Here is a 27,217-nt window from a genome sequence, read left to right as displayed (position 1 = left end):
ATCGAGAAGAGAAACCGGAAGAGGAGGAGACGGCCGAAAGCGAAGGGAAATGACAGCGGTGACGCAGAAAGGAGCAAAAGCATCAACACCCATGCACGCACACATGAAGACACGCCCGTACATGCGCGCACCGCAGCAAAGCAGAGGTACGCAAAGAGGAAAACGGAAACAGTGGTGTGGAGCTCGCTGCCCCTGTGACCGTCAATGACCTCACTAGAAGTGAGTAGAGCGAACGAGAGAGAAAAAAAGCGGGAGGCTATGAGCACGCAACCCTATTACACAAGTTACGGACGAATGTGCCCTCTCGCCCTTCCCGCATATACCCTCTCCGATCCATCGCTCTTGCTGCTCATGAACAGCTTAGCAGTGCACCACTGGGCCGCTGAAGCCTGTGGCTGTCTCTTTCGCCTCCCGAAATTCCCGCTGCTTTCTTAAGGGTTCCACATGAACGGAAAAGGGGACGTTACTAACATAAACGGCAACGGAAGGACAAGAAGCTCGCCTGAGCGCTCTGAGGTAGTGCGTCCGCTGCACGTGGTGTTGTATCACACCACACCACGACAGGTGGCTGAACGAGAAGAAAAGGTCGAATTCAGCAACAGAAGAAGAAAGAGCATAAGGTTGGGGACAGCATGCGCACGCAGGACATCAGCGACGTTCAGCATCCGCTGCGGAAAAACAGGGAGAGACAGGGAGAAGATCCACTTAGACGACAAAACCATCTCGCAGCTTCGCTGACAGTGGTGCTTTCAAGGCAGCCCTAGTCCCTCTTGGCCTTATGTGCCGCCTTCTTTGAGCGCCCATCGTGCCACTCCATCAGTGGCTCCATCACGAGCCCCAGGAAGAGTAAGAAGCTAAAGAAACCCAGGGCCATCACTACGACATCGAACACGAAGTCCTCGTAGTTGAGCGTTTCGTACAGAAAAGCGAAGCCAGGGTAGTGGGAGAGATACTCCGCGACGGCGCCAGCGACAGACAGCTTCTGAGCCTTGTACACGTCTGCCAGCACATCCTGGGCAAATTGCGCGATGAGTTGGTGCTGCTCTCCGCCGACCCTCCATGGAGTGTTCAGCTTAATTGCCTCAAAGCGCGGCACGTGAGTGCGCATCTTGAAGAAGCGGTCGCGCTTCGTGTCGATAATCATGACAGCCGGCAGCTGATCCAGCTCAACGTCGTAGCGCGAGCGCCACATTTCGTACTCCACCACGTCGATGTACGACCACGAAACGCGAGGGATGCGCATCTCCTCCTCGATCGATAAGTCTCTTCCGTGCTCCTTCTCCAGAGCGTCGTTTGCGGCCTGTGCGATCTCGCGCAGCACTGGCACATACTCCGTGTCCTTGTCGTTGATTGGACGATTTGTCATAACCACGCCCAAGTAGTTCTTGGGGTAGTGCTCGAGAGTAGCGAACATGGCCGACGACGCGTCCTCGACGGCGTGGAAGCCGTGCAGAGCCAGAAAGTTCTCGAGTGACGTGCTCATTGCCATCGTATCGCCGGTGGCCTGCCCGGTCCTGGACTTGGACGTCTTCGCGACACTGCGCTTCTCTACCCATGGGCCCGAGTAGCAGCGAGGCGCGCGGTAGCGATCAGAAAAGACAACCAGAGCCTCGCCCTCTGGGCCGCCGGCCTTCCCTGCCGCCACGCATGCCTTCGCCTTCTCCACCACCTTCTTGTACTTTTCACCGGCGTGCTCCACCCAGCCCTCCGCCTGAGACTTCTCGTAGATGACGGCAAAGCGGATGTTGCTGACGGACGCGGCGCCATCGACGGCGTGGCTCCAGGAGGCTGTGCGCTGGTTTTCAGGGGTGCTGATGGAAGTGGCGGGCACGTACACGTAGCACGGCACACGCGTTGTGCCACTGCTCTCCTCGATCTCATTGAAGCGCACCACATCTGTGACGTCCTCTGAGAAGCTCCCGTTGTCCACGGCATGCTGGAGGTACGCTGAGAACTGCATGAAGCCTTCCTGGGTGTTGCTACCTTCGTACAAGTGCCACTGCCTGTCCTTGCCGGTGGTGTACAGTAGGGTAGGAAAGCGCTCCACGTTGAAGTACTCCGAGACGGCCGTGTTCTTCTGCACGTCGACGACCGCAAAGGTGCTGTGCGGCACCCTCATCAAGTCCAACTGCAGGCTGGCATTCAGAAACTGTGGTAGGAGAGCTTTGCAGTGAGAGCACCATGGCGAGTAGCAGAGGACCAGGAACGCACGTGGTGTCGCGTGCTTGCTGGGAAAGAGGTAGGGCTCGAAGTTTGCATTGTTCAGCACCACAATGGAGTCTGGTAATTTGTATGTCGTTGTGGAGCCCTCAAAGATTAGCTCCAGCGTCTCCGAGGTATGCTCATTCACATCCTCCGCCGCCGCCCATGCGTGCGAGAGGCACAGAGTTGCGGAGAGGATGACAAGCACCAGCAGTAGCGTCCGCCACGGTGCACAGTGCATAGCTGGATTCATGCTCCCTTTAATCCAGGCCTACACCTCTACTTGCCTGTGTGTCAGTGAGTAGGTGAGTGTGCCGCTGCGGCGTGCTTGACAGGTGAGAACTACATATAGGAGTAATCAAAAAATACTAATAATAATGTGAGATGACCGAATGCTTGCTTAGCAAACCGCATAACAATCAAGCCTTGTGTGTAAACCCTTGCATGTGCTTTGTGCGTCACCAGTCGATACGATACAGCTGTTCTTCCCTGTTGTTCTTCTTGCAGCTGACGGTATGCAGAATATGCGAGGAGGAAATGAGCAGACGAACAGGCATGCGACTATGTACCTGCGTGTGTGTGTGTGTATGTTGGTGCTTCATCGTGCGTGGGAAGAAAAGCAAAGCATGGTAAGAGAGAGGGGGAGGGGAGGGAAACAGACGGGGAAGATAGCGTGGGGTACAAGAAGAGTGAGGAGTTTGGTGGAGAGCTTATTCTCTGACCCAGCTTCTCGATGCACGAGACAAGGGGGTGGAGTGGTGGAGGATGCCAGTGGTTAGCGCTCCGCACCGCGTCGACATACATATAAACGAAGTCCATGCACTTCAAGGCCATTTGCGTCGAAGGGGGTACGATAAAGCCGCGAGTGTCCAAAAAAGTACACGAGGGAGACAAGAAAAGGCCCCCATAGCGCCCCAGTGTATAAAGATGAACAAAATAAAAAGAAAAAGAGTGCCACGAGCGCAGCTGCCGAGGTCATCGTCGATTTGACAGCGCAGCACACACATGAAGAAAAGGCAAGCGAAGGTGGGCACGAGAACCAGCGATAATACATAGCACAGGCATGCGTGGGCGTGCTGAAGTGCCTGGGTGCCTGCGTGGGACCACGAAGCAGGCTTGGGCACACTCCGTCGCCCCACGCACCCCCATCAATCCCAGCGGTGACGGAGAAGAGCAGTCCGGAGTAGGATGATGAGAGCTGCTGCTCCACCTCCACGACACGCGATTGTTTACATGGGGGGGAGGGAAAAGGAAAGAAGGAAAGCACCACCAGCAGACGAAAAGAAAAAGTAGAAAAAAATAACGCGGACGAGAAGAGGGAGTGACAGCAAGAGAATGCACCACTGAAACTCCAGGCCAGAGGCACACACGCACGTGTAGGGCACATCAGCAATGCTGTAACAGATGTGCCCTACAGCTTTGGCAAGGATGAGGAAGGCACCGATGACTTTGGCGGCGGCGGCGGCGGCGGACTTGGGGCTACAAAAGTGGTCGGCCTGCCGTCTGCTTGCTGGCCCGACGCCTTCTCTCGGGACTCACGCAGCCTCAGGCGAGGGAGTGACGGTGGCCGCGGAGACTGCGTTGCTGTCGACGCCTGGGCGCCCCTCGCTGTATCCAGCTTAACATTTCCGTGAAGAGCCTCGCTGAAAGCCTTGTCTCTCAGGTAGCTTTGATAACTGCAGCGCAAGGCCCCCTCGAGGGTGTTCTCCGTGGTGAGTGTGAATAGCTTGACAGGCGCTGGTGCGAGGGGCGGCGGCAACGGCATCCGAGAGGGGGCTGACTGCCCACAAGCGCCATGGCCATGCTGTTGTTGCGCCGCCACCGCGACACCGTCGCTGTACGTCAAGTGCGAGCCGTCCTGATGCATTGTTCCACCCACAAGCGACGTCGCCCCCGCCAGCGGGGCTCGTCCTCGCAGCAAGGCACGCTGCCGGGGACCGAGGTGCAGGTGTGCGAAGAACTCCTCGAGCTGCTCAGGAGTGTAGTCGATGATGTCGACGCGGAAGCGACCACCCTGGGAAACACGGTCTGCCCAGTAGGCCTCCAGCTCTCTAAAAAGTCGCTCCAGCTCTTTCCGCTCTGCCAGTGTCGTCGGCAAAATCTTCCATGCCATGGAATTGGCGAACAGTCGCGCAGTACTCGGCGCGCTGGACTCTCTCGAGGTGGGCGTTCTGCGCTCAGGCAGCCCCAGTGACTCGCACGAGAAGTCACGCTGTGGGCTGCTCGTGGCAAAGGATGGTATCGACTGCGCGTCGTGTGGATGCGGTGAGGCAGCGAACTTGGGAAGCTTCGTGAATGAGGTAGACCCCTGCGGTCCCTTGGAAGACGGCGGACGAGGAAACGGTGGAGGGACCTCGGTAAGGCCAAAAGTTGCTTTGGTAAGCGAGTTGTCTGAGAGGCCGGTCGCCGCGGACTCTTTATGACCCTGCTGCTGGAGAGCCCTCTGCTTCTTGAGCATGCGCAGCAGCTCCAGTCGGCGCTCTCGCACGCTTTTCTGCTCCGTGCGACCCGCGTCAGCGCGTGCATCGCCTGGCCTTTGCATCTTGATAAGGGCCATCAAGATGGCCTGTACCTGCTGTGGCGTGATGTGGTGACGCGGCGCCCCCTCTGCCTCGCTCTCCTCCAAGAGACGCCGCATGAGGGTGGAGTTCGCGAGGTCGTCCAGGGTGAGCCCCTGCACCTGCGCCAGCAATGCTGAGAGACGCGACAGGTTGCCTGCATCGCCGCCCTCGCCATCCTCAAGGTGGTAGTAGTCCTCGCTGCCGCTGAGACAGCTGCCCTGATCACCGCCGCCCTCTCTTCCCTCCGCAAGCCGCAGAAATTCGTACAGCAGCACCTGCTCAGCCGGGTCGTCTAACATATGTGGGGGCAGCTGAATCCCTTTTTCCTCCAGCATGGAGCACAGCCATTCCTTGCGCTCCAGCAGATACTCCAGTTCCTTCTGGGTGAGTCGAGACTTTCCTGACCTGTGTACACGTGACCCACGACCACCACTGTCGGGCACGCCTTCGTTGAATGGGAGCCTCCGGCCAACCCTCCGCCCGGACTTCCGGCCCCGATACTGATCGTCCTCCCTCGAGTGGCGTGGGTGATCGCGACGCAAGCCCGTGTGGCGAGTGTGGCGACGGCGACGGTGCCCGTTGCGACGATCGTCGCTGTTGCCGTCGTCGATAGTGCTCCACGAGGTCATGCTAGATGACCGGGAGTCCCTGCCGCCGCGGCTAGCACTCACGTGGCGCCACAACTCCAGCCGCCGCAACTTCTTCGGCCGATCCTCGTAGTATTTTCTGCGACGGAACTCCGACGCGCCCTCGTCCGCCGTGTAAAGCGAGCTGTTGCTCCCAGACTGCCAGCTGTCAGACGAAAACGTCATCCGCCAGCGCAACTTGCGCTGACTCACCACAGCTCCGTCCTCGTCCAGCTCTTCCTCGACGATGTACGACCCACGGTGCGACCCCGTCTCTGAGGCGTTGCACGAGCTCGAGCGGCGGCCACCGTGGTACATTCGACGGCGGTAGCGGTGCATCATCCCATCCTCGCCGATACGTTCGACGTAGACCCACTTATGATCCCCTTCGTCCTTCGCCTCGGCAAGGCTTTTCAACTCAGAAGGTGACAAGTCTACATAGGACGCCAGCAAGAGCGACTCATCATCGTCCGTGTCGGCGGACCCCATCGATGGTGAATGGGTGCCTTTACCACGCTTTGTTTTGAATTGCTGCCGGCACGAGCCACTCCTGCCTGCCGCGGTGTGGGTAACGTTGGTCATGCTTGTGATACTGTTGAGAGAGTCGCGGCGCAAAGATGGCTGGGACCGCTGCTCTCGCATCTCGGTCAGAAGGGCCTGAAAAGACTCCATTGTGTCCGCCACCTCCTTCGCTAGCTCTGCTTTCTCAGCTGCACTTAGGGCGGACTTGGCCGCTTTACTCTCTACCGCAGTGGCGAGCAACTTGTCCTCCTCACCCCAGTTGTGGGCAAACACCTCAGCGTAGAGCTCCCACATGAAAATCGCTGTCTCCACTGGGTTGCCAGCGCAACACGTCCAGTTGTCTGCCAGCTCCATCATGGAGCACCAGAACTGCGGATACGTGAGTGAAGGTAGCTGCGCTACCGTGAAACTCATTGGAACCAGAGAAAGAGACGCCGTGGCAGGCGACCTGCCAATGACCTCATCAAATTCGCTGGCAAGTCGCATCACGGTGCTATTGTCGATCGTCACCGCCACCGAAGACCTCACTCCGATACTCATCCTGTCGTCCCCCAGACCCATCTCGTACATCCCACCGACGCCGGTCGCATCAACCCTTGTCGATCGGCTCAGAGCGTAGCCGTTGCGGCGCACCGACAGAAACCGGCGCTGCAAGAGCAAGGCATCTCGCTGCGCTTTGCCACCGCCCGCGAACATTGAATCACCCCCCGCACTGTCGTAGTTGCCCAGATGCAGTTTGTCATCCATGCACGAAGTCCACGACGTTCCCCTTGCGCCGACAGCAGTGGTAGACTCGCGATGCGGTCGCCTGGAGTCTCCGACAAGGCGTGGTGCCTCGCCAAAGTAAAACGTCTGCGCCGCGTCTCCCTCGTCGTACGCAGCATCCACAAGTAAGTCCTCCTGAATGTATGGCAGCAGTTCCACTTCGGCCGCATCGCAGTCTGGTAAGAGCACGTGCGCTATGCGAGTATGGAGGTAGACGTACTGGAGAGGGGTCATGTAGTAGGCCACACTGGTGTGCTGCGGAGACCCACCGCCCGCCCCGGAAGACCCGCCGAAGAAGACAGCGCTGCCGCCCTTTCTCTTCTTTTTCTTCGACAACTTCAGCCCTGTCTTAGGGGTGCGAGATGGCTTTGATGCTTTCCGATTCGTACGACTAATGGAGACGGCAGAGGCACCTCTGCGGCTAACATCCCCACCACCGCTGCCGGTGCCTCCAGCCACAGCATCCTCCCTCCCCCTGTCGTCGCTCTCTGAGATTTCGTTCAAGTCGTCCTCGTCCGCCTCTCCGTTGCGCCGCCCGCTCCGCGCAGAGGCTGCGGCTGCAATAGCAGCGTCTGCAGCTGCGCGTGACTTGCGTGCCTCCTGAGTCATGTGGGCGTGCTGAGCAGCTGTGGAGACCGTCAGCCGGTCCCAGAAGCGGCGAATAACGTCGTTCACGAGGGGGTCACTGGCTACAGCGGTGGCCGCCGCTCGACACGGCCCGCACGCCGCTCGCAAGAGCTGACGCTGGCACTCCGCCAGCTGATCCCACCGCAGGTCCTCCTCCACTATAGCGTTGAAGAACGGGTCCGTGTCGGCCGTGTTGTTGTTGTCACACTCCACCAGTGATGCCGCGCCAAGCGCCATGGCCACTGGGTCTCGTGAGAAACCGCCGTAGCAGCAGAGCAGGTGCTCGACAGGCCGTGCGGAGATGAAAAGATACGGGTCGTTGCCCGTCCCAGTCTCCAGCTCCTCCTCCATGCGGCGCTGCAGCAGCACGCGCATCTCCCCTGTCCAGCTGGGGGCAAACCTGTCACCACCACCGCAGCCGCCGCTACCACCACGATGAACGGCAGCGTTGTTGTTGTTGCCTATCCGCCGTGCGAAGAAACGGGCCCCGTCTGCCGTAGAGGCAGTAGAGACGCCCATGCCCATCCCCCGCACACGCGCGCCGCCACCGCTTTCGGCGTTCTCGATTCCTGTGGCACTCAAGCCAAAGCGGGTGAACGAGGCAGTGTTGAGGCCGTCAGAGAAGGCTGAGGCGCTCTCCTCGTTGCTGCTTTTGGGGTACCTCAGAGACAAAGGGCGGTGCAACAGGATACCGCTCCTGTTGCTCGCCAACGTGCTGCTGAAGTCCACGGCATGGTCACCGCGCGGTGTTGTAGGTAATTGCAGACTCGCCTCGTAGTCCGCCTCGCTGATGACTCTGCCCAGCATCCGGGAGGGAGCAGAGGCTGTGTAAGTGCTGAGTGACAAACTGGTGCGCGAGGCAGCAAATCCGCCGCTGCCGGATGTTCCGTTGCTGGTATTGGTGCCGTAGTGATCGCCCTGGCGGTCCTGGTCCTTGGCGTAGCCAGCAGACTGTTGGGCATACTCCGAAAAAAGGAGGTCCACCAATGCCGACTCACGCTGCGCAGAACGCACCCCGCTGCGAACCTGGCCAACAGGTGAGCCGGTCGCTTGAGATAGTGACTGGCCCTCCATGGTTGCTGTCGGCTGTAGCTGTAGCTCGAGTCGTCGACGCCGGCATTCACGGTAGTAATTCTTTGTTGCCATGGCGAGAGCGGGGTGCCGTAGCGACTCGCGCCGACGATGGTGAAAGGCACTCAACCGCGGCTGCCGTGCAATGATAAACTGAAGCTCCTCTGCGGAGTTGCAGAGGAGGCGTCGCTGAACATCTTGTGGGATCGACATGCGCAGTGACGCGAACAATGCCTGGAGAACCTTTCGATCAAGTGCAAGGGCGGATCCGGTCACCCCCACTTGTGGCGGCAGCGGTGGAAGTACATCATGCAGAGCATTTACACCAGTGGCGGTGGTGGTGGTCATGCCTGTACGTGCGTATAGAAAAGTATTTGTGCGTGTAGTGATACAGGTACGTGGGGTCGTGCACCATCCCCTTCCTCTTTACCTGTATTCCTGTTAGGGTTTGAGGGTTCCCACGATTTGAGCTGCAACTCCAAAGCGCACGTGCCCTTCTGCTCACGAAAGCTGACGCGAGAAACAGAGGCTCAGAGCGAAAGCGACAGAAACAGTGAGGGCAAAGAAATAATGAAAAAGGCGAAGGATCTCGGAAAGTAAAGAAGCGTCGTGAGGACACTGATACTCAAGATAGAGCACAGAGAGGGGAAACATGATAATAGATTGTGTCCAGGTCACCGGAGGCCTCTGCCCCGCGTGGCGGGGTGATGGCGGTGTACAAAGCACTCGCCATCAAGTGGAAAGGCACGAAAGTCCGTGCCTGTGCACAGAGAGAAGCCCCACAAGCGAAGTCAAAGAGTACCATCGAAGACGACATCCGACCGCGCTCCTCCGGCTCTGAGGTGATCGAAAACCATCGTACACAACCTGGCTTCTCTCTCCAATGGCACTCTTATCTCGCTCCCTCTCTTCTACGCGCGTCTTCCATCAGAAAATGCAAACTGGGCGACGATGAACACCTCCACGCAGATGTGTTTGATTGTATTCTTTGTCTGCATCCCCCTCCGACTCTCGCAACTGTGTGAAGATGCCTGTATGCCCGCAGACAGAGAGATGGTAATGGATGGGGCATCGAACAAGCCAAAAACAAACGGTCGACACGAAGAAAGCGACGGAAGATAAACGAAGGAAAGAGCAAACAGAAAAAAGGGGGGAAGAGGCAGAAGGGGAAAGACAAGTGCATCTATGGAGTAGTAGTGCGTGCACTTGAAGATTCACACCCAGGATAGGCCCGCTCTAAACATGCCACTCTCCCATCCCCCCTCACGACTCACCCCGTCCCACCTCTACATAGCCTCACGTATGCGTCCTCCCCTTGTAACGTGTGTGTGTATGTGAGGGGAAGGGGGGGCTCCGTTTGAGTTGAGCAACTAGGTAGAGGGGGCGTAAGGTAGGAGGGAGAAGCAGAAGAGAGAGAAGGGGGGAAGGGGGAAGTGCACCATACGCGAAAAAAGAATTTCCACAGGAAGACAAAAAAAGCGCTGACTTGGCTTTGTTTAAGCGTAGCCGTACAGGATGTGGCCACGCTTGCGCAGCGCATTCACGACATCGGCCGCCGTTACTGTCTTCTTACGCGCGTACTCGGTATAGGCCGTGCTGCAGCGCACAATGTCCTCCACGTAGGCCTTCAGCACGCGGCGCACCTCCTCGTAGAGGTCGCCCGAGATGCGCTTCACGCCACCACGGCGCGCCATGCGGCGGACGCAGCCGCGCGTGATGCCACGAATGTTGTCGCGCAGCACCTTCTTCTGGCGCTTCTGGCTGCCCTTGGCGTCAGCGGAGCGCTTACCCTTGGCCATGGTGGATGTGTTGAGAGGGGAGGATTGGCGAGAAAGTGGTGAGAACTGTGGGAAAGCTCAAAGAGCTGGTCAAGAGAGAGAGAGAGCTAGATCGGGAAAGGTCTTCATAACCCAGGAACAGTAAGAGGTGCATGGACGTGCCATGCCCAGCAATAATGTAACGAAGAAAAAAAGAGGCGGAAGAGTTACATCACATCCAAGATGAAGAGGAGCATTCGGTGCATTTCACGGTGACCGTGGCCCAGTCTTGATTCATTTGACTGGGATGACGGTGGAAGCCGCTGATTACTATTACGGCATGTCCTCTCCCTCTTGATTGGTTCACTCTTCTGAGAGTGTGTGCGTGAAAAGAGAAAAGGATTTGCAAAGAGCGCCACCACCTCTCTTAGCTGCGTGCATTCACCCTCCTTGGTTTCATCAACTTGCCCTCACCAAGCATTGATAGATAAATCGCCTCCGCTCATCATTTGTTTTCTGAGAAGCAACTGCGCATCATGGTCACGAAGACGACACCAAAAATGAAAAGAAAATGCACGTCGCCCTCATCGTCACTGATTTTGCTTCTTCGCTGCCAACACTGCCGCGTCACAAATACCTCCACAAGACAGATCCTAAGAAACAGAAGGAAGGAACGGGAAAAAAAAAAGAAGAAGCTCATTACATGCACTAATTAGCCTCTCTCTCTCTTCTTGTGCTGTGTGCTTTTTTCTTCGCTTTCTGCTTCTTGGCGGTGGTATGCTCAACAGCTTGTCGTTCTCCCTTTTCTCATTTTCCATTTGACACTATTTTTTTTTCCTTCTAACGTTCTTTGGGGGAGGGGGGAATCGGTTAGGTGCGGAGATGTGCTTGTTTGAAGCGTGCGTGGGTGTGTGTGTGTGTGTGTGTATATTTGTTTTTTCCCGTGCATTTGAATTAGAGCCCCCTGCCCTGCTTTGCAACTCCTTTCCGTTCTTTGTATGCTTTGGCTCACTGATCGCTCTAGGCTCAGTATATGTTCGTTGGTTCATTTACCTTCCGTTGTTGCATCGTTCTCCCCCTTTTTCTGTGTTGGCGTACGTGGGTGTGTGTATGTGTGTGTGTGTGTGTGCGTGTGCGTGTACGAAACGGCCTGAGCACTCGGCACACTCCGTTACATACAAAATACAGGCATAACCACACGAAGAAAAACTCAAAAATGCAGACCCACATAACTACTCGCCGCACATCACAGACACCAACACACACACACACAAGCATGACATTCATACGAAAAGGTCAACAAGAACTTTTTTGCTGATATCTCATCAACTCTTGACGAGTAGATAATATGGGGGCAAAAGAAGGTGAAAAGGTGAACTTAGACAGGGGAGAGCAAAACACGTGCGGAAACGAAGAGAAAACAGTAATAAACGGCGAAAATGGAGGTCACTTTTCTTTTTCACCCCTTCTAGCTCTTTCCCCTCACCTTGACAACTCGCGCGTCTGTCTCTCTCTCTCTCTTCATTCGCTTCATGCCTCTGTTCCTCGGTCTCGTGCGTGCTGAGGTATGCATCATAGAGCATGATTTATGTGTGTCCTGTTTTGATTTCGTGTGTGGGTCCGTTACTGAGTAGTGGCATGGAGTCAAGTTGACAGAGACACACAAAGACAAAGGAAAGGTGAGAGGAGGCAGAATAGGCAAAAGAGACGATAAAACAACGACGCGAGAGCACTGGAACGCAAAAGGGGAAAGGGCAGAAGAAGAGCTAAGCACAAATAATAAATAACAAGGAAATGAGGGAAAAAAACGGAAGACCTGCCCCATGGGATGATATAATTGCCACGCATGAAATTGAATCCCACTAAAACACAATGCCACCAAAAAGAAGCCAAAGATGAAAGAGAGAGAGGCAGTGGGGGGAAGAGAGAGAAACGCGAAACGAAGAGTACAGAAAACAAGAGAAAAAGGGACAGCTCTAAAAGAAACTCGAGTGGGAAAGGGAAGAGAGGAGGGAGTAAGCGAAAACTTGACACACACACACACACACACACGCATACAGCGAGCCGTTTCCTCATCGTTGTTGGCCTTCTAAGCTCACTTCTCGTTTGTTTTCCTTTCTGTTCTCCACACATACACACACTCTCGCTGTCTCTTTCTCCTCTCCCTCTTTTTTCTTCCCACAGACCCTTCCATCCTCCGCGCCTCTCGCTCGCCACGATGCAAATACTGAGTGCTGTCCTGAGGCATTATCCGAGTTTAAGAGGAAGGAGAGAAAAGGGCTACGGTAATACAAGGGAAGAGGGAGACTGAAGGTATTGAGAGTATGAGAGGTACCGATGACGACAGAAATGGGAAAAAATGAGAGGTGGAACGGGCTCAGACTCGATACATGTGACTGAGCAACTCATCCGACCAACGGAGAGAGGGAACAGGTGATTAGCAGTAGCCCTTCCCTGCCTCTCGTCACTTCAACTTTCTTTTGGTTTCCCGATGCTCTCCGCTTCTCTCTCGCCTCACTTGCCACCGCTATCAGACTCATTTTGCTTTTCCGTTTGGGTGTGTTACATGGCGTACTGACGAGTCCACTCGGAAGCTGTCTTATTGAAGGCGGATCTATCACTCTTGTACTGGCGCGCGATATCTGGCACCAGCGGATCGTCGGGGTTGGGGTCTGTCAGTAGAGAGCACACGGAGAGTAACACCTTTGAGATCGTCAATGCCGGTGACCACTGGTCCTTGAGAATATCAAGGCAAATGCCACCGTTGTTGTTTATGTTCGGGTGGTAGATCTTTGTCGTGAACTGTAGCTTTGGTGGCTTGAACGGGTAGTCGGAGGGGAAGTGGATGTTGAGGAAGAAGAGGCCACCGGCGTATGGGGAGTCCTCCGGGCCGATGATGGTGGCCTTCCAATTAAAGAGATCATTATCGTTGACCGGGCCGCCGCTCGTGTTCGCTGGCGGGTCTTTCTCGAGGTCCTTCAGCTCCTTCTGGATGCGACGAAGCGCCATCTTTTTCTGCACGTTGCTTTCTTTTTCGGGAGGGTGAGAAAGGCTGAACAAGTAGGGAGAGGAGTGTGCCCTACACTAGAGAAACAGCGCCACCAAGCAGAGTAACAAACGGGAGAAGAAACACAGCAATAGAGAAAGAAAAGGTGACCAGTGGTGGTGAAAGAGAGAACAGAGTCGTTTTTGTATGCAGGCGGTTTGTGCTTTGCCCGGCTCTTATCTGTTCCGTTCTCGTGTAATACAATGCGTATGAGAGAGAGAGGTGAAAGCGGTATTCGATTCTGCCAAACGAGCCGAGTGTGGCGGTGCCGGAGGGGGAAGTGAAAGGAGAACCAGGGAGCCGTATGATTTCCATTGACGGGCGAGACACGCGCCCAGGGGAAAGAAATAAAAAAGAGGAGGGAGAGAGAAAGATAGCGAGGGACGCACGAGGTTAGGAGGGTCTAGAAGAGACGAAAAAGCAGGAAGGGGAGGGCAGGGCTAAGCATTACGGCAGAGTATACGACGAATTCAGTCCATGCCACTTGCTCTGACGCTCCTTCCCTGCCCTCAACCCGCAGCTTTCACTTTTCCTTGGTGATTTATCAGTCCCTGACGACGGGAGAGGCCCCAGGGTATCGTGTCAGGGTCCAGTACCCGCACTGTGTGGGCAGAGTCTGAGGCCGAGGCGCTGCTCAGCTCACGGAGTCGGCGCACGGCTGTACCGCGTGTCTAGCGCTGCCTCGCGCCACGCGATGGGTCTCTGACAAGCCGGGCAGAGTGGGGTTTGAGCTCATACTGTGTGGCAGAATGGACTCGTTGAAACGAAAAACTTGCTAATCGGCAGAAGAGGTAATCACGTGCGTGAAGAGGCCTCAGCGAAAAAAAGAGAGTGGAGAATACCCTCGCCACTTTCCTTGACGCTCACACAGGTGCACACATCTACACACGCGCACAGGAAGATTTGGAGACGCAGTAGCGCGCATGCATTCCGTGGCGAAGCCAACGTTCCTCTCGGAAAGCCCCGTTCAACGGCGCTGCTAAACAGCGGCGTTCTCACAGACTTTGCTGTCCGAAGGTTTCGATTGGGAAGTGCACCGCGATAGCTATTGTATATATACGCGTTTGATCAGCCCACATGGTCTGTGTGGCAAGAACGGAATAAAAAGGCGGTGACAAGAAGGCGCGGCGACTTGGGCAGAAGGGGCAGTTCCGCTAACCAGCTCCAGAGAGGCAAGAAACGGAGCAAGTAAATAAAAAAAAAAAAGCGAGGGCACGGAAAGCAAACAAAACAAGGAAAGAACGGGGAAGAAAAGAAAGCAGGGCGAAACACGTTGCGTGCGTCTCACACATCGAATGAAATACGCAATCACTTGACGGTATTAAACAGAAGAAACAAGGAATAGACGAAAGGAAAAAAAAGCAAGGAGCATCATGATGAGCAAAAGAACAGCAGGACCAAAAGAAGGGCAACATAGCCAAACAAAGTGAGATGAAATGAAGGGAGATATGAGTAGAGTCAGTGCATCCGGCATGTGTGCGTGTGTGTGGGTGTGTGTCGACTTGAGCGACTTCACATGTGCGTCTCCGGTACGTTTCTCCTTGCATACCATTCACATCTTGCCGCAGAGCGATATAAGGAAGAAGCGACAAAAAATCAGAGGTGTAAAAGCGAAAAGAAAAAAGAAACGAAACGAGGATGGAAAGCAAAACACGCAAAAGTCTGTGCAGCACACACAGAAAAGAGAAGCAAACAGAGGAGAGAAAATAGAAAACATCGTATACACACACACATACACCTGCTACACACCATTTCCTCGTCGGCTGTCACTATCGTGGCCGAGTTAGCCCGGCAAACCGTGTGCGTGTGCGTGCGGGTGTACGCATGGCCACAAATAGAACTTCCTCACACCACCCTCCTCACACTATTGACTACTCCATGTAGCGCCGCTGAATGTGAATCGACAAGGCGCACATGGGCTGATACGGGATGGACTTGACGCCCACGGCCTTCTCCGCCATGTCGTTGCTTCACACAGCAATGCAACTTTCATTGAGAATCAGACGTATAATCTACTCTGCGCTTCTCCTCAGCTTGCTTGGGCACACCACCACTGCAACTATCCATGTCCACGCAGATATCCAGGAGACTGTGAATGGCATTTGTCTTCACTCTCGGATTCTCTACGTTCCCGACCTGCAGCACAGACGATACTGTGACTTGCATGCCGGAGAGGTAGTGCATGAATCAATCTGCGCGGCCAACTGGTATCAGAGCATTCACGGAATCCTCGGGGACCAAGTTTCATATCATGTCGTAGCCAATGTAGCTGCCCGCCTTGGCCACGCAGTGATGCAATACTTTTGTGCAGAAGTAGCCGCAGTACGTACCCTCCTACATGCGATATTGGTCTGCCTCGGCAGGTGTTATGCTCGATTCAGGGAGGAAGGCGAAGGCGCACCGCATCAATCCAGGCCGCAGACACGTCTCCTCCACGCCCAGTAGCGCTCCTCAATGGTGCCGCTGTTCGCAGTGGATGTGCCGCGCACCTCCAAACCGCCGTCCTTCAGAGCCTCCTTGATCTGCTGAAAGGACTCCCACCGTGTCTTGATGAACGAATAACCAACGAGACCCGACGCACTTAAGTGCTAAAACGGAAGTCCACCGCAGCCTTTTTCTTTCAGAAGCGAAGCGAGCTCCAGTAACTGGTCCGGTGTTACCGCGAGTCAGTTCATCCCCGTGTTTACTTTCACAATGATGTTTGCTTGAACGTCGTGTCACTGTGCCCGAAGACCTGCTGCAGCTGGTCCTTGAAGCCTAGTACAGGCATCCACTGCGCACCGAGACCTGCGTGACTCTTCGCATTGTGGTCTTCGTAGAGACAATGTAAGGAGTCGTAAATCAGCCCCGTATCGGAGAAGATGACGACTTGATCAACGCGACAGGCCTCGACGCTGTGTACATTTTCTTTGAGCACCACGAGTGCCTCATCCAGTGCCGCTACACCGTGGTCCAATCGACAGCAGTCATGAATCTACTCCACAACCTTCCCCAGACCTTTTTCGTATGCACTGCCCCTCATTGTTGGAATCAGAGTTGCTTTCGGGGTGTAGTCATTACAGATGTGCTGAATGTTGTGCTCAACCCATGGCAGCTGTGCCTTTAGGAAGGCGGAGTCGCGGACCATCTCTCTTGCTGTGTGATTTTTCCTCCTTACCAGAAAGCCCACGAGTGAGCGAAAAGAAAGAGCGCAGATGCAACACTCGTAAAAGCGAGGCTGCATATTTTCTTCCTTCACATTTTCATTTTTATGGGTCGTGGCCCTCGCGCCGGCCATCTCGACGCTGAAGAACGCCCCTGTCCTATCCACCCGCTCGGGGGAAGAGAAATGAAATCTACCTTGAGAAGAAGACTGCGGAGGAAAGAGAGAGAGCGCAAGGTGACCTCGTGTGGATGTAAGTTTGTGTACGTATTTCTGTTGACCAATGTGTGTTGGTCTGAATATCATAGCCACATAGAATAAAGATTTGCGTGTGCGTGTGTGTGTGTGTGTGTGTAAGTGTGTCCTTTCGAAGCAGTCGAAACTAAAAAGGGGGGACGGCGGGTGAGACGGAGAGAGGGGGGGGGAAACGGAAGGACAAAACGGACAAAGCAGCGGGCAGGGAATAAATAAAAAATTGAGAGGGGATGAGAGGGACGTTTAGGGCCATTAGAGAAGGGGGGCAAGCGCTCACAGGTAACGCTGTTATCGGTTTATCTTCTGCAGAGAGAGAGAGAGAGACTGCCTGTCAGACCGTTTCTATGTCGACTCACAGGCATTCAACTCGATGAAGGCCATGTGCGCATGTCACAGGCGTGACAAAGATCACTGGTTTGATTCGCTTGTTTTCTGTCGGTGGCCCAGCACAAGTGCCGGCTGCTGCTGCTGAAGCGCAACACACGACACATACGTTTTCAGCGGCGCTAGCGCACACGAGAGAGAAGAGGAAAAAAGGGGAACTCGGCCACAAGGCGAGCGCGTGCAGGGCTTTGACCTTTCATCATTCCATCACCGAATTATTTCTAGCCCCACATAGGTGCAACAACAGACAAGAAAACCCCAACGCGCACATCTCACCTTCGTCGTCGCACGCAGCGAGGAATAAAAGCAGCGGTAACGGCACCAGCGTCTTGCTGCTTCGCCCTTGCAGTCTGTGCTGCTGTGTCTGCGTCCGCTCTCTCTCGCTTCTCTGCGGCGCGCTGCACCTTTCGTTGTGAGTCACGCAGCTCCAGCTTTCGCCGCTCCGCCATCACAGTCATCCCAGATGATGCAACGCAGATGAGTACTGGCTGTCCCTTCCACGTCACGCCATTATCGCAGAGCTCATGCTTCCCTAAGGCAAGTGTGCGCTCTGCGAGCTGCCGCACCAGCTCCTCGGCGACGCGGCCCTGCGAAGAGCCGGCTTGCGCTTCGTGTGCCTTCGCCACCTCCTCCTTTTCATCGCCGCCGCTGTCGCTCGGCTCCTTTCGCTTCTCCTCCTCCTCTGACGTAGGGTAGCGCCATTCGAGAAGAAAGTACGGTTTGCGAGAGTTGCGTACATACAGTACCTCTACTGGAAAGTGCGGCGGCAACCGCGGAGACGAGGCAACGTGAGGAAGGTCGCCGGCAGCGGCACTATCCATAGTACTGCTGTGCTGTGCTTCCTCATTTCCGGTGCCGCTGTTGACAGTCGTTGGTGCAGACACATACCAATCCTGGATACCGAGTGCGGCGCGGTGTGCGAAGAAGAAGCCGTTGAGGAGCTCGCCACGGCTGTGCAGTGTGGCACAGCGAATAAAGATTGTCGTTGCACCAGCACCCGCAGGTGGAAACTCGGTCATTGTTGCGCGCACTACAAGCCAGCAAATAAAAACGACTCTTTTCTTTGACTGTATACGGGTACTGCGCTGCAACAGGCAGCAATCCTTTCGCAGCGCTACGTCTACCCGCTCTGCAGTGTTGCGTAGATGGGCTTGTCGGGTCGCTCGCGTGCTCTACGAGCGTATGTGTACCACAGATGCACTTCTTGCCTGCGGTTCTCCCCTTCCCTGGCCTTGACGGTATGCACAAAAAAAAAAGACACGAAGACACTGAAGAGTACAGGAAGATTAAAGATGCGGCGACCGATGCACCGGAGAACCGATGCGAAGAAGGGAGGAGAGAAAAGTCACGTGTGTGCTACAGCACGAGTGTTGTCAGAGGCGCAAAAACAGCATCGCGGTGCGCTGTCTCTTTGTCTGACTCGAATGCACCTAAGAAAGGGTCAACGCGAAGCGTTTGCACGGAGAGTTGACTGACACACGAATGCTGCACCGGGCACCCTCCCTTTCACCTTGAAAGGTGGAGTGGCAGTGCTGCTCACTTGAGGCTCTCTCTTACTCATCCCCAACAGGCATTTGTGTGTGTGGGTGTGTGCATTGTTGTATTCCCTTGCGTAGTTTGTGAAGGGAGCAAGGAGAGAGCAATTGCGGCAGTGAAAACATACACAAGAAAGCTTCGAGCTCTCACACGGGGTCAGACGACCCGCGCACTCTCTCCTCAACAGCTTCCCATATCGAGCACCAAACACAGAAACACACCACAGTAACACTCATAGCGACAACCAGCAGTGTCAGCTCACAGTGTCCACGAAAGGAAAAGGGAAGTAAGCACAAAAAAAAGCTACACCCTCCCCTACTCATCCAGCGCGATACGGAACAGCGCTGCAGGACCCCTACGCCTGCGTCGCCACGTGAGCCGCATGCGGGGACACCAACGACTCCTCCATCGCCTTGTAGTAGGATCGCAGCTCCCTGTAGCGCCAGCTAAAGTCAACGTCAATGAAGCGCTTCTCACGCATCTCCTCCACGCGCGCCTCGTCCTCATCCAACTGGCGCAGTAACGACCAGTCCCGCAGTGGATGCAGGCGCTTCACCCACCGCGATGTGTCAAAGGCGCCAATGTCGGCGCTCTCTAAGAAGTCGTCGTCTACGGTCACTCGCACGCCGCCGACCTGCTTGCTGTACAGTGCGTTGAGGATTTGGGTAGCTCGATATGGCATTACCTCTTTGAGAGGGGTAGTCACTGGCCTAAAGCCACCATCCGATTCCATGATAGAGCGTCGAAAAACGAGTGAAAAGCGCTGCGCTTCGACAGGAAGCACCATGTGAAAGTACACGTACCGTGCAGGCCCTGACATGATGTACACGGATCGGTCCGGCACCATCACATCTAGCTCCTCCCCGTTCTGCACGTGTACAAAGCGCAAAAGGCAGTTGCTGCCGAGGGAGCAAACAGCGAAGATATCATCGTACACGAAGAGGTTGTCAATGTGGGCGCGAATGAAGTCGCCTGGTTCGTATAGGTTGGCGGTCTGGTTATTAAGCCAGTTCTTCGGCACCACTTTGTCCTGCTCGAGACGCTCGAGCAGCGGGGTGAAGGAGCCAGGAGGAAGCGGGGGCAGCTGAAAACGACCATCGTTGAGGATGATGCGATCAGAGGCACGCGTGTAAACGTCGACGTACCCTTTGCGCAGATTTGTGGCATCGTCTTCGAGAATGTACTCCGGCAGTATTGTTAGCCCAAACTCCTCCCCGAACGGACAGTACGGCTCACCGGCTGCCAAGTACTTCATGCTACCACCTTTCAGGAGGTGCCTGACCCCTCCCATGAATCTCGACGTGATGGACATGCCTATTCTTCTCCGCAAATGTCAAGGAGCGGGAGAGCACGGTCAGAAGGGGAGAGGGAAGAGGCCACAAAGCGGATAGAGGAAAGTGCGAGAGAAAAGGGACGGAACAAAACGACTACAACTCCGTCATCGCCACTCCTTTCTCCAGTTCCAAGTGTGACGGTGTCGCACCGGCGCACGCCGTGAACCTGAGTAAGCGATGGATGCGTGTGTTGAGGAGAATGAGCGCGACGGTGGTAGATGAAGGGGGCAGCGAGAAACATGGAAAAGATACGAGAATAATGTGCAGTCCAGAGAGCGGCACAGCCGCACAGAGTTGAGAGGAAGACGGAAAGCGAATAAGCCCCCAGATGCATGCACGCACTTGCCAATGCAATCCACTACGATGCCAGGCAGTTTCTCCAGCACGGCAGTGCCTTTTTCAATGCCCTGCCTTCTTGCCTCCTCTCTTTGCGGCAACAGGCGCAGACACGTCACGTACAAACTCACACATGTTTTTCCTCCCGTTCGTCTTTTTTCGGAGCAGAAGCGTATTCAGCTGGCGCGCTGCATATCATCTCTGCAAGTTCGCAACGTGACTTACGCTGAGCGTAGAGCAGCGCATGCGCGTGTGCAGGCATCGGAACAGACAACCATCGCTAACCACCGGACGCAGTCTTCTCCTTGGCGAGAGAAACATGGTTGTGCTTCACTGCGTAGCGACGGCGCTGCCTGCGTAGGCGAGCCTCGCCAATGATGGACGCGTTGGTGGCTTCCAGTACCGTCTTGAGAGACCCCTCCATGACTCGCTGGCTACGCAGTCTGTGGAACTCATCGAAGTACCGTGGCACAATGCTTGAGCTCACGCGACCGCCGGATGCGCCAGTGGGGCCTCGATCGAGAAATCGAGTAGCTTTACTACCCCGCCGCCGCGACTCACTCAAGTTACTATTGTAGGTGCTCGCCACCTCCGCTGGGATCTCCGAAGCCTCGTGGATAACGCGAACGACGCGGCTCCCTGGCGGGCTTGGCGGCGGCGGAGACGATGCACGCTGCTTGCCGCTCTCTGCTTCATTCGCTCGTTGGTTCTCCTCCTCGTCACAAGAAACGGACAGCGGGGGAACCAGCACTTCTCGAACCCCGCTGCGCGCCGATGGAAGAATCAGTTCCACGACAGTGTACTGATGCTGCGGCCACAGCTTCACTCCACCACAGATGTCCACGCCGAGCAGCATCCCACCGGAGATCGAAGTATCCATCAGGAGACGACCGTCACCGAACATGCGGGAAGGGTAGACACAGTGGTGGCTGAGAAGCATACGGTACCCATGCAACTCGACCGCGCACCAGTGCTGCAATTCGTTTTGCACATAGTACTCGTAGAGATAGAGGTGGGTGCGTGTCGCACAGTGGGCCAAAACGGACTCCTTAGTGGCCTCTAGTATGCAAAGCGGAGACGAAGGAGTGCTTGGGTGGCTATCCCGAGTAGTACCTGAGGTTGAAGGTGAGGGACCAGAACTTGAGTCGTCACGTGCTGTTTCATCGGCAACCCCTGTCTTTTCTTCCGCTTTCACGCTAGCCCCTTCCTCCAGTTCACTGTGAGGAACACTAAATTTAGCTAAGTCTTGCTGGTATGTTGTGCAAAACGAGCACCATAGCCGCTGAGGAGCGTCTCCTGAGCACCGAATGCCCTGCTGCTCAAACTGCCGCGCAAGCTCTTGCATAAGATTTTTTGATCGGTGTATGTGAGCAGCAAGGAGCCCAAGAGCCAGTGGGGAGAAAAGAGGTTATTTGCCTCTGAAAGACAACGACTGTAGCTTATCGTGAAGCAATGATGAGCCGAAGCGAAAAACCTACAACGGCCTCAGCGCGAGCGAATACTCTATTCCTCTGCGAAGTGATGCAGCAAACCCCAGGGAGTGTGCTACTGCAGGCTTGCTGCACAGAAGAACAACAAAGAGCAGTCGCTCTCCTGTTTGCGAGCGCTGCCTACTCCTGGACTTCTCATGACCGACAGGAACGAACAAACAAACGCGCACGCAAAGAATGCGAAGTGAAAGAAGAATCGGAAGACAAAATGAGGATGGAAAGAGTGAAACAGAAAAAGGTTGGAGACATCAGTGGCATGCGAGTCCCATGTAGACCTAAGACCTCTCTGGCCCCTCATTAGCACGTCGAGCAATTTAATTTAAGGTATCCGCTACCCTCGACATTGCTTGCTCTTGTTATATGCGACCGAGGAAAGAGGCCAAAGGAGTGCGTGCCGTCATTTCGCTTGTTTGTGTGGGTGTCCCACACAGTTCTCTCACTGTGACACAAGGGAGACGCAGTACAGGCCACCCTCAGACTGTACACGGAAAAAAAGGAGGAAATGGAACGCGCACGTTGCGAGAAATAGGAGCTCGTACAAAGCTCTCTCCCTCTGTATACTCCTCAACTGATTTCCTTTTCTTTCGTCAAGGACCACCGGCTTCTCACATGCACGTCTAGGGCATAGAGACCCCAAACCGCGACACAACAAACAGGAAAGAGAAGCACACACAACAATTAAGTGAACAGTGAAGAAAAAGACGCGACTCCCACACCCAAGAGCGAGAAGAGAGGACAAAAACACGCACAACAACAAAGGAAAAACAGCGTGAAGAACGTTGTGTGAAACTCGAAAGAATGACACCGACCGCGTCACGAACGTCACGTCCTGCCGCTGCTGATACCCAGGGCCCAAACAGTGCTTGACGAGGAGCGTTCTCTTGATGGTTACACAAAGAGGGCCTCGGTGCGTCCTTGAATTCGAATTGGGCAGAGTTTCTCTCGCTCGCCGGGATCTTTCACCTCCCATGCTATGGTCGCTTCCACTGAGGATCTTTAAGCTGTGTTACTTGGAGGCCTTTACGCGCTCCATGGCCTTGTCGAAGTGCTGCTGTGTTAGCGGCGGAACCGTCTCTGGGGCGGCAGAGGGAGTACCACCTGCCTTCACCAACCTCATCTCACGTAGCGGCATGAGAGCCGCCGCTTTGCACAATTCCGACAGGTCAGAGCCGGTGTATTCGACCGTCTTGAGCGCTACGTAGCGAATGAGGCCGTCCTTTTGGGAGTTGCACTCCAGATCGTGAGCGAGGAGGATGCTGAGAATCTTCTCACGTGCCTTCGCGTCAGGTGGTGGCACCTCCAGCTGCAGCGGAAGACGACGGCGAATGGCGTCGTCGATTGTGAAGCGGCGGTTCGTGGCGCCGACAACAATGATGCGGGCGTCGCTGTCCTTCTCTAGCCCGTCCCAGTGCGTCATGAAGATCGTCTTGGCATGCATGTGTGGGGTTGCATCCATGGCGCTACGGCTACTGAGTAGGGAGTCGATCTCGTCAACAAAGATGACGCACGGAGAAATCTTGGCTGCCAATGTGAAGATGGCAGCCGCGTTGCGCTCCGTGTCGCCGACCCACTTGGAGAAGATAGACTCCGTGTTTACGTTAATGAAAGAACATCCTAGCTCCTTGGCGAGCGCGCGAGCCAGGAGAGTTTTGCCAGTGCCAGGAGGCCCATACAGCAGCACACCTTTCGGATGGGATCGTACCGTCTTACCGCTAAAGAGTTCTTGGTGTTGGAAGGGCCACTTGATGTGTTCCGTGAGGGCATCCTTCACATCATCCAGACCCCCCACGTCACTAAAGTCAACATCAATCTTGTCAATGTCAACAACGTTGGTGGCCATTTGAGCTTCGGCTTCGTTGAGGTGCACCTGCTTACCGGCGACGGTAATTCGGCGAGTTGCCTTGCTGCTACGATTTGTGAGCTGACGCGTTATCCACACCAGTGCCCCTATGTAGACCCAGAAGTACAGCGGTGTTTCTGCAATGGAGTTCTTCAACTTTTCTAGCCAGCCGAGAACTGTGCGGCCCACCCTAGACATCACGCTTGGTTGCACTAAGGTGGTTGCCGGCATGCCGCGCGCTATTGCCATCATCTGCCCATACGCGCCCGATCAATCCCACAAGAAAAAGAGGGAATAGCACGAAAATGGATAGTTGCGAAACGCCGCGCACAAAAAGGGAAGACAAGGAGGTGCCGATCAGACCCACAACACCGTCAAGAAAAACAAACGGTAAAAGGGGATACCTCTAACGTTTTGTTCGCGGAGGTCAACCCGATTCTCTAGTCTCTGTTAAAGACAAAAAGCTCAACGAAACCGCAACAACACAAGACACGTGCCTAGTGAAACTGTCCTGCAAGTGCCTTTTTATCGGTGCCTTCGTAATGCGCACCGCGGAATGTGTATATGTGTGTGTTAATGAGAGATTTTCGTCCTCGCAGACTGTGAAAGTGCATGCACGTGAAGGCAGCGTAAACGATACCAGGAAGGGAAGGGTTCACAGCTTTTTTATTGAAGAGTCCATTCTGCCACACAGTGTGAGCTCAAACCCCACTCTGCCCGGCTTGTCAGAGACCCACTGCGTGGCGAGAAGCACCGCTAGACACGCGGTACAGCCGTGCGCCGACTCCGTGAGCCGAGCACCGCCTTGGCCTCAGACTCTGCCCACGCCTCGCCTCGCAGGCCGTCTCATGGCTGCTCCCACCATACCGGTCGCCACCTGGCGCATCCCTCGGGGCGGCGAGGCCCGGGCGAGACACACTCGAGCCACGCTGACACCTCGCCTGTAGCATGCTGCGAGCATGCTCACGGTCGCGGGTCGCTCCAACGCAAAGTCGTTCAGTACATGACCGCGAACATCCGTAGCGGTAAAACGCCTGACTTCCTCACGCCGTAGGTGCTTGACCCTGTCGCCACCAGAAGTGATTCGGCATTGGCAGGGATAGGGCCTGCTTGGCTTCTTCACAGAGCGTGGGGGCTAGACCCTGCGAAGTCACGCTGAGTTTCCCCCGTCATTAGGAAAAGAGAACAGGACAGAAAACAACAGATGTGCCATCATTGAAGATGACTCGTCGACACAAAACAAGCTCGCGCACAAACCTGGTAAAGGCATGGCAAAAGACACAGACTGCTCTATAACAGTTGGGAGATAAAATGCAGCCACCTCACACCCTGCTGTAAATGTTAGTAGTGTTCCACGTAGAACATCAACTCACCGGCAGCCCACTGCAACTGAACAGCGCCTTACAAAAAATGCCCCCTCCGTATCATCTGCGGTTCAGGCTTTCTCTTCTAAACAAGAGACTCTGAGAAGGACACTACTCATTTCCCACCCAATACAAGGGCTAAAAAACAGTACCTGCAAGAAGGGCATCAATGCACGTTCTTTGCTCCACCGCGCCAGCCCCACCACGAACAAGCCAGCAAATGCATATGCGCACAACCATGTCTTGTCTACCGCGGCGGCACTACGAGTAAATCCTCGCCGCCTAGGATGAAACGTCCTGCCGTCGCATCCGCGCATGCGTCCAACGGGCTTTTCCCGTCCTTCCGCGGCCCTCCCTCCGATGCGTGCGGCGCAGTCGGCGCCAGGGAGACTCGGGCGGGCTGCACGCCTTGATCCAAAGGGAAGAGACCGCGTTCAGGGCCCTGCTCGGGGGGTGGTGGTGTCCGTCATGCGGGTGGTCCAGGCGGTCCAGGCGCATGCCGGATGAACCCAAGGAGGAAGCCGCCCAGCCGCAGGTCAGGACTCCCTAAGACCCGGTGCCCTGCCTGTATGCCACGCTTCTCCCCCTCAGCCGCTTCGTGCCGCTGCATTTCACCATACGGCTTGGGGACTCTCCCATGGGAGTCTGGAGGACTCGATGGCGTGATTCGGGGCGCTCCCGTCATGCACCCGGCATCGGTGCCTCGTCGGCCCACCCGGCCGGATGTAGGAGGGGCCGCGCATTTCGCGCACATGCGCTTTAGGTCTGATTGGGTATGCATCTCTTCGCGGCCTTTTCGTCCATCGCCCATGCGCTGCTGGCCTCTCGATGCCTTGTCTGGATGTGGTACCCCATGCCAGCCGTGCTTGGTAGCGCGTGCTAACGGTGCTCGCTGTCTTGGCCGTCCATTTCCATCGATGCCACGGGGGACGTGCCTGGATGGCGTGCCCGCGTGTGCCGCGACAGGCGAGGCGTGCCAAGGGGAGGGGGCCCGCGGATAGTAGACATGTGCCTGCGCACAAAGAGCTCATAGCTTGTCGTTCTGGAGAGGCACAGGGGGCAGCCGATGGGCACCCGACGAGGGAAGCCCATGCAGCGCGAGGGCGATGTGTGCTTCGAGCTTCGAGCGACCCGCAAATCTCGCGTGGCATATCGGGCACAACGCCCTCATAGCGAAAACAGGCGAAGGCGGAGGGCCTGCCAGGGGTGGGGGCATCCCAGTGCTAGTGTGGTGTAGTGGGCAGCACACCATCTGCACTCCGTGCTGTCGCCGGTCCCCCGCCGCTGCAGGAATCCAAGGTACGGGGAAGTGCCCGTGACGAGCGGAGCGAGGATGGCCTCGTGTCGTCTCGTGGGCCTATCCTTCTTGCTCTTCTGGTGTGGGGCAGCTGCCGCCAAGTATCTCTTGCCGTAGCGTGTCGCGCGGCTGCGGGGGATGTCGGCCTGGCGTCTGAGACCGGTGACCAGGTCCGTAGCCCATGCAGTTAGCGCCGGCGCCTCTGACATTGCCGATTTTGCAGGCTCGTCAGCGCTGTTGCGGTGCCCCAATCCACAGTGACCAAAGACAAACGGAAGTAAGGGGCGCACGTGACGGGCTGGTAGCGCCAGCACTTGTGCCCAATACGTCGCAATATGACATCTCCCGCTATTGCAGGGCTCGTGCTGAGCGCCATGAGGGGGGAGAGCGAGTCCGCAGCTACACTTGCTCTGCTGTGTCTTCGCAGCAGGTCGGGCCCCAGCCTCTTGTCACTGCACCTATGAGTGTATCACGGTTAAGCGTCGCGGCCGCCCCCCTGATTTGAGGTGTGTCTGTGCCGCACCGTCGGTCCACAACGAGCAAGAGGGCTTCGCTAAACGGGAGTGCCGCTGCCGGTCTCACGCGTCTTCGCTTTTCTGTCGCTGCGGTAGGCACCGTCACTGCGGATCGACCCGGCAATCAGGGCGCGGTGCAGATTCCAGTTCGGTTTGCGGCACGAGTATGATTGGGCGCCAGCCACCGCTCGCGGCACCGGGCCATATCCCTCCTCAAAGCGGAGAGCGAACTGGATCACGCAGTGGTCACTCGGCGCCGTGGTGCCGTCCCCGTGGCCCCGTCGGAGCTGTCGTGCCAAGGCGGCGTTATCGCTGGAGCAGGACAAGTAGCTGCCATTGAACCGGTCGTGTAGAATGGTCCCAGACCAGTTGGGTCGCCCTTTCGAGCCACACATCCGGCGGTGCGAGCAGACGTCCATTCCAACCACGCGAGGACTGGGTACGACGCCGCTTGGTCTCTGATCGAGAGCGTCCCGTGTCACCAGGTCACTCGCAGGTGTGTAGCCCAACGTGCAGTGTGCCCGTCGAGTAAGGTCATCGCAGCAAG

The 27,217-nt window shown here is 55.8% G+C and overlaps 8 protein-coding genes across 8 annotated transcripts, besides 4 other annotated features; all 8 read right to left on the bottom strand.

Moving 5' to 3' along the window:
- Nucleotides 1–760: 760 nt before the first annotated feature.
- On the bottom strand, nt 761–2,455 carry LPMP_341200 (hypothetical protein; the record flags this gene model as incomplete). Its single annotated transcript, XM_010704244.1, has 1 exon — nt 761–2,455. One exon carries the CDS (start codon nt 2,453–2,455, stop codon nt 761–763), a length of 1,695 nt encoding a protein of 564 aa, XP_010702546.1.
- A 1,158-nt stretch (nt 2,456–3,613) lies between these two features.
- LPMP_341190 (hypothetical protein) lies at nt 3,614–8,722 on the bottom strand (the record flags this gene model as incomplete). The annotated part of the gene is made up of 1 exon (XM_010704243.1): nt 3,614–8,722. The coding sequence occupies one exon, from the start codon at nt 8,720–8,722 to the stop codon at nt 3,614–3,616; it is 5,109 nt and encodes a 1,702-aa protein (XP_010702545.1).
- A 1,148-nt stretch (nt 8,723–9,870) lies between these two features.
- LPMP_341180 (histone H4) lies at nt 9,871–10,173 on the bottom strand (the record flags this gene model as incomplete). The annotated part of the gene is made up of 1 exon (XM_010704242.1): nt 9,871–10,173. One exon carries the CDS (start codon nt 10,171–10,173, stop codon nt 9,871–9,873), a length of 303 nt encoding a protein of 100 aa, XP_010702544.1.
- Nucleotides 10,174–12,693: 2,520 nt separating this feature from the next.
- Nucleotides 12,694–13,140, bottom strand: LPMP_341170 (ubiquitin-conjugating enzyme E2, putative; the record flags this gene model as incomplete). Its single annotated transcript, XM_010704241.1, has 1 exon — nt 12,694–13,140. One exon carries the CDS (start codon nt 13,138–13,140, stop codon nt 12,694–12,696), a length of 447 nt encoding a protein of 148 aa, XP_010702543.1.
- A 642-nt stretch (nt 13,141–13,782) lies between these two features.
- Nucleotides 13,783–13,948: a repeat region.
- A 3,282-nt stretch (nt 13,949–17,230) lies between these two features.
- LPMP_341160 (hypothetical protein) lies at nt 17,231–17,977 on the bottom strand (the record flags this gene model as incomplete). The annotated part of the gene is made up of 1 exon (XM_010704240.1): nt 17,231–17,977. The coding sequence occupies one exon, from the start codon at nt 17,975–17,977 to the stop codon at nt 17,231–17,233; it is 747 nt and encodes a 248-aa protein (XP_010702542.1).
- Nucleotides 17,978–18,849: 872 nt separating this feature from the next.
- Nucleotides 18,850–19,806, bottom strand: LPMP_341150 (alpha-ketoglutarate-dependent dioxygenase, putative; the record flags this gene model as incomplete). Its single annotated transcript, XM_010704239.1, has 1 exon — nt 18,850–19,806. The coding sequence occupies one exon, from the start codon at nt 19,804–19,806 to the stop codon at nt 18,850–18,852; it is 957 nt and encodes a 318-aa protein (XP_010702541.1).
- Nucleotides 19,807–20,444: 638 nt separating this feature from the next.
- On the bottom strand, nt 20,445–21,509 carry LPMP_341140 (hypothetical protein; the record flags this gene model as incomplete). Its single annotated transcript, XM_010704238.1, has 1 exon — nt 20,445–21,509. One exon carries the CDS (start codon nt 21,507–21,509, stop codon nt 20,445–20,447), a length of 1,065 nt encoding a protein of 354 aa, XP_010702540.1.
- A 1,151-nt stretch (nt 21,510–22,660) lies between these two features.
- On the bottom strand, nt 22,661–23,746 carry LPMP_341130 (hypothetical protein; the record flags this gene model as incomplete). The annotated part of the gene is made up of 1 exon (XM_010704237.1): nt 22,661–23,746. The coding sequence occupies one exon, from the start codon at nt 23,744–23,746 to the stop codon at nt 22,661–22,663; it is 1,086 nt and encodes a 361-aa protein (XP_010702539.1).
- Nucleotides 23,747–24,170: 424 nt separating this feature from the next.
- Nucleotides 24,171–24,671: a repeat region.
- Nucleotides 24,672–25,056: 385 nt separating this feature from the next.
- Nucleotides 25,057–26,728: a repeat region.
- Nucleotides 26,729–27,067: 339 nt separating this feature from the next.
- Nucleotides 27,068–27,217: part of a repeat region that runs on past the window's edge.

This window comes from Leishmania panamensis, assembly GCF_000755165.1.
Source record: "Leishmania panamensis strain MHOM/PA/94/PSC-1 chromosome 34 sequence".
NCBI classification, from domain to species: domain Eukaryota; phylum Euglenozoa; class Kinetoplastea; order Trypanosomatida; family Trypanosomatidae; genus Leishmania; species Leishmania panamensis.
This window is presented reverse-complemented; position numbering and strand designations above follow the sequence as displayed.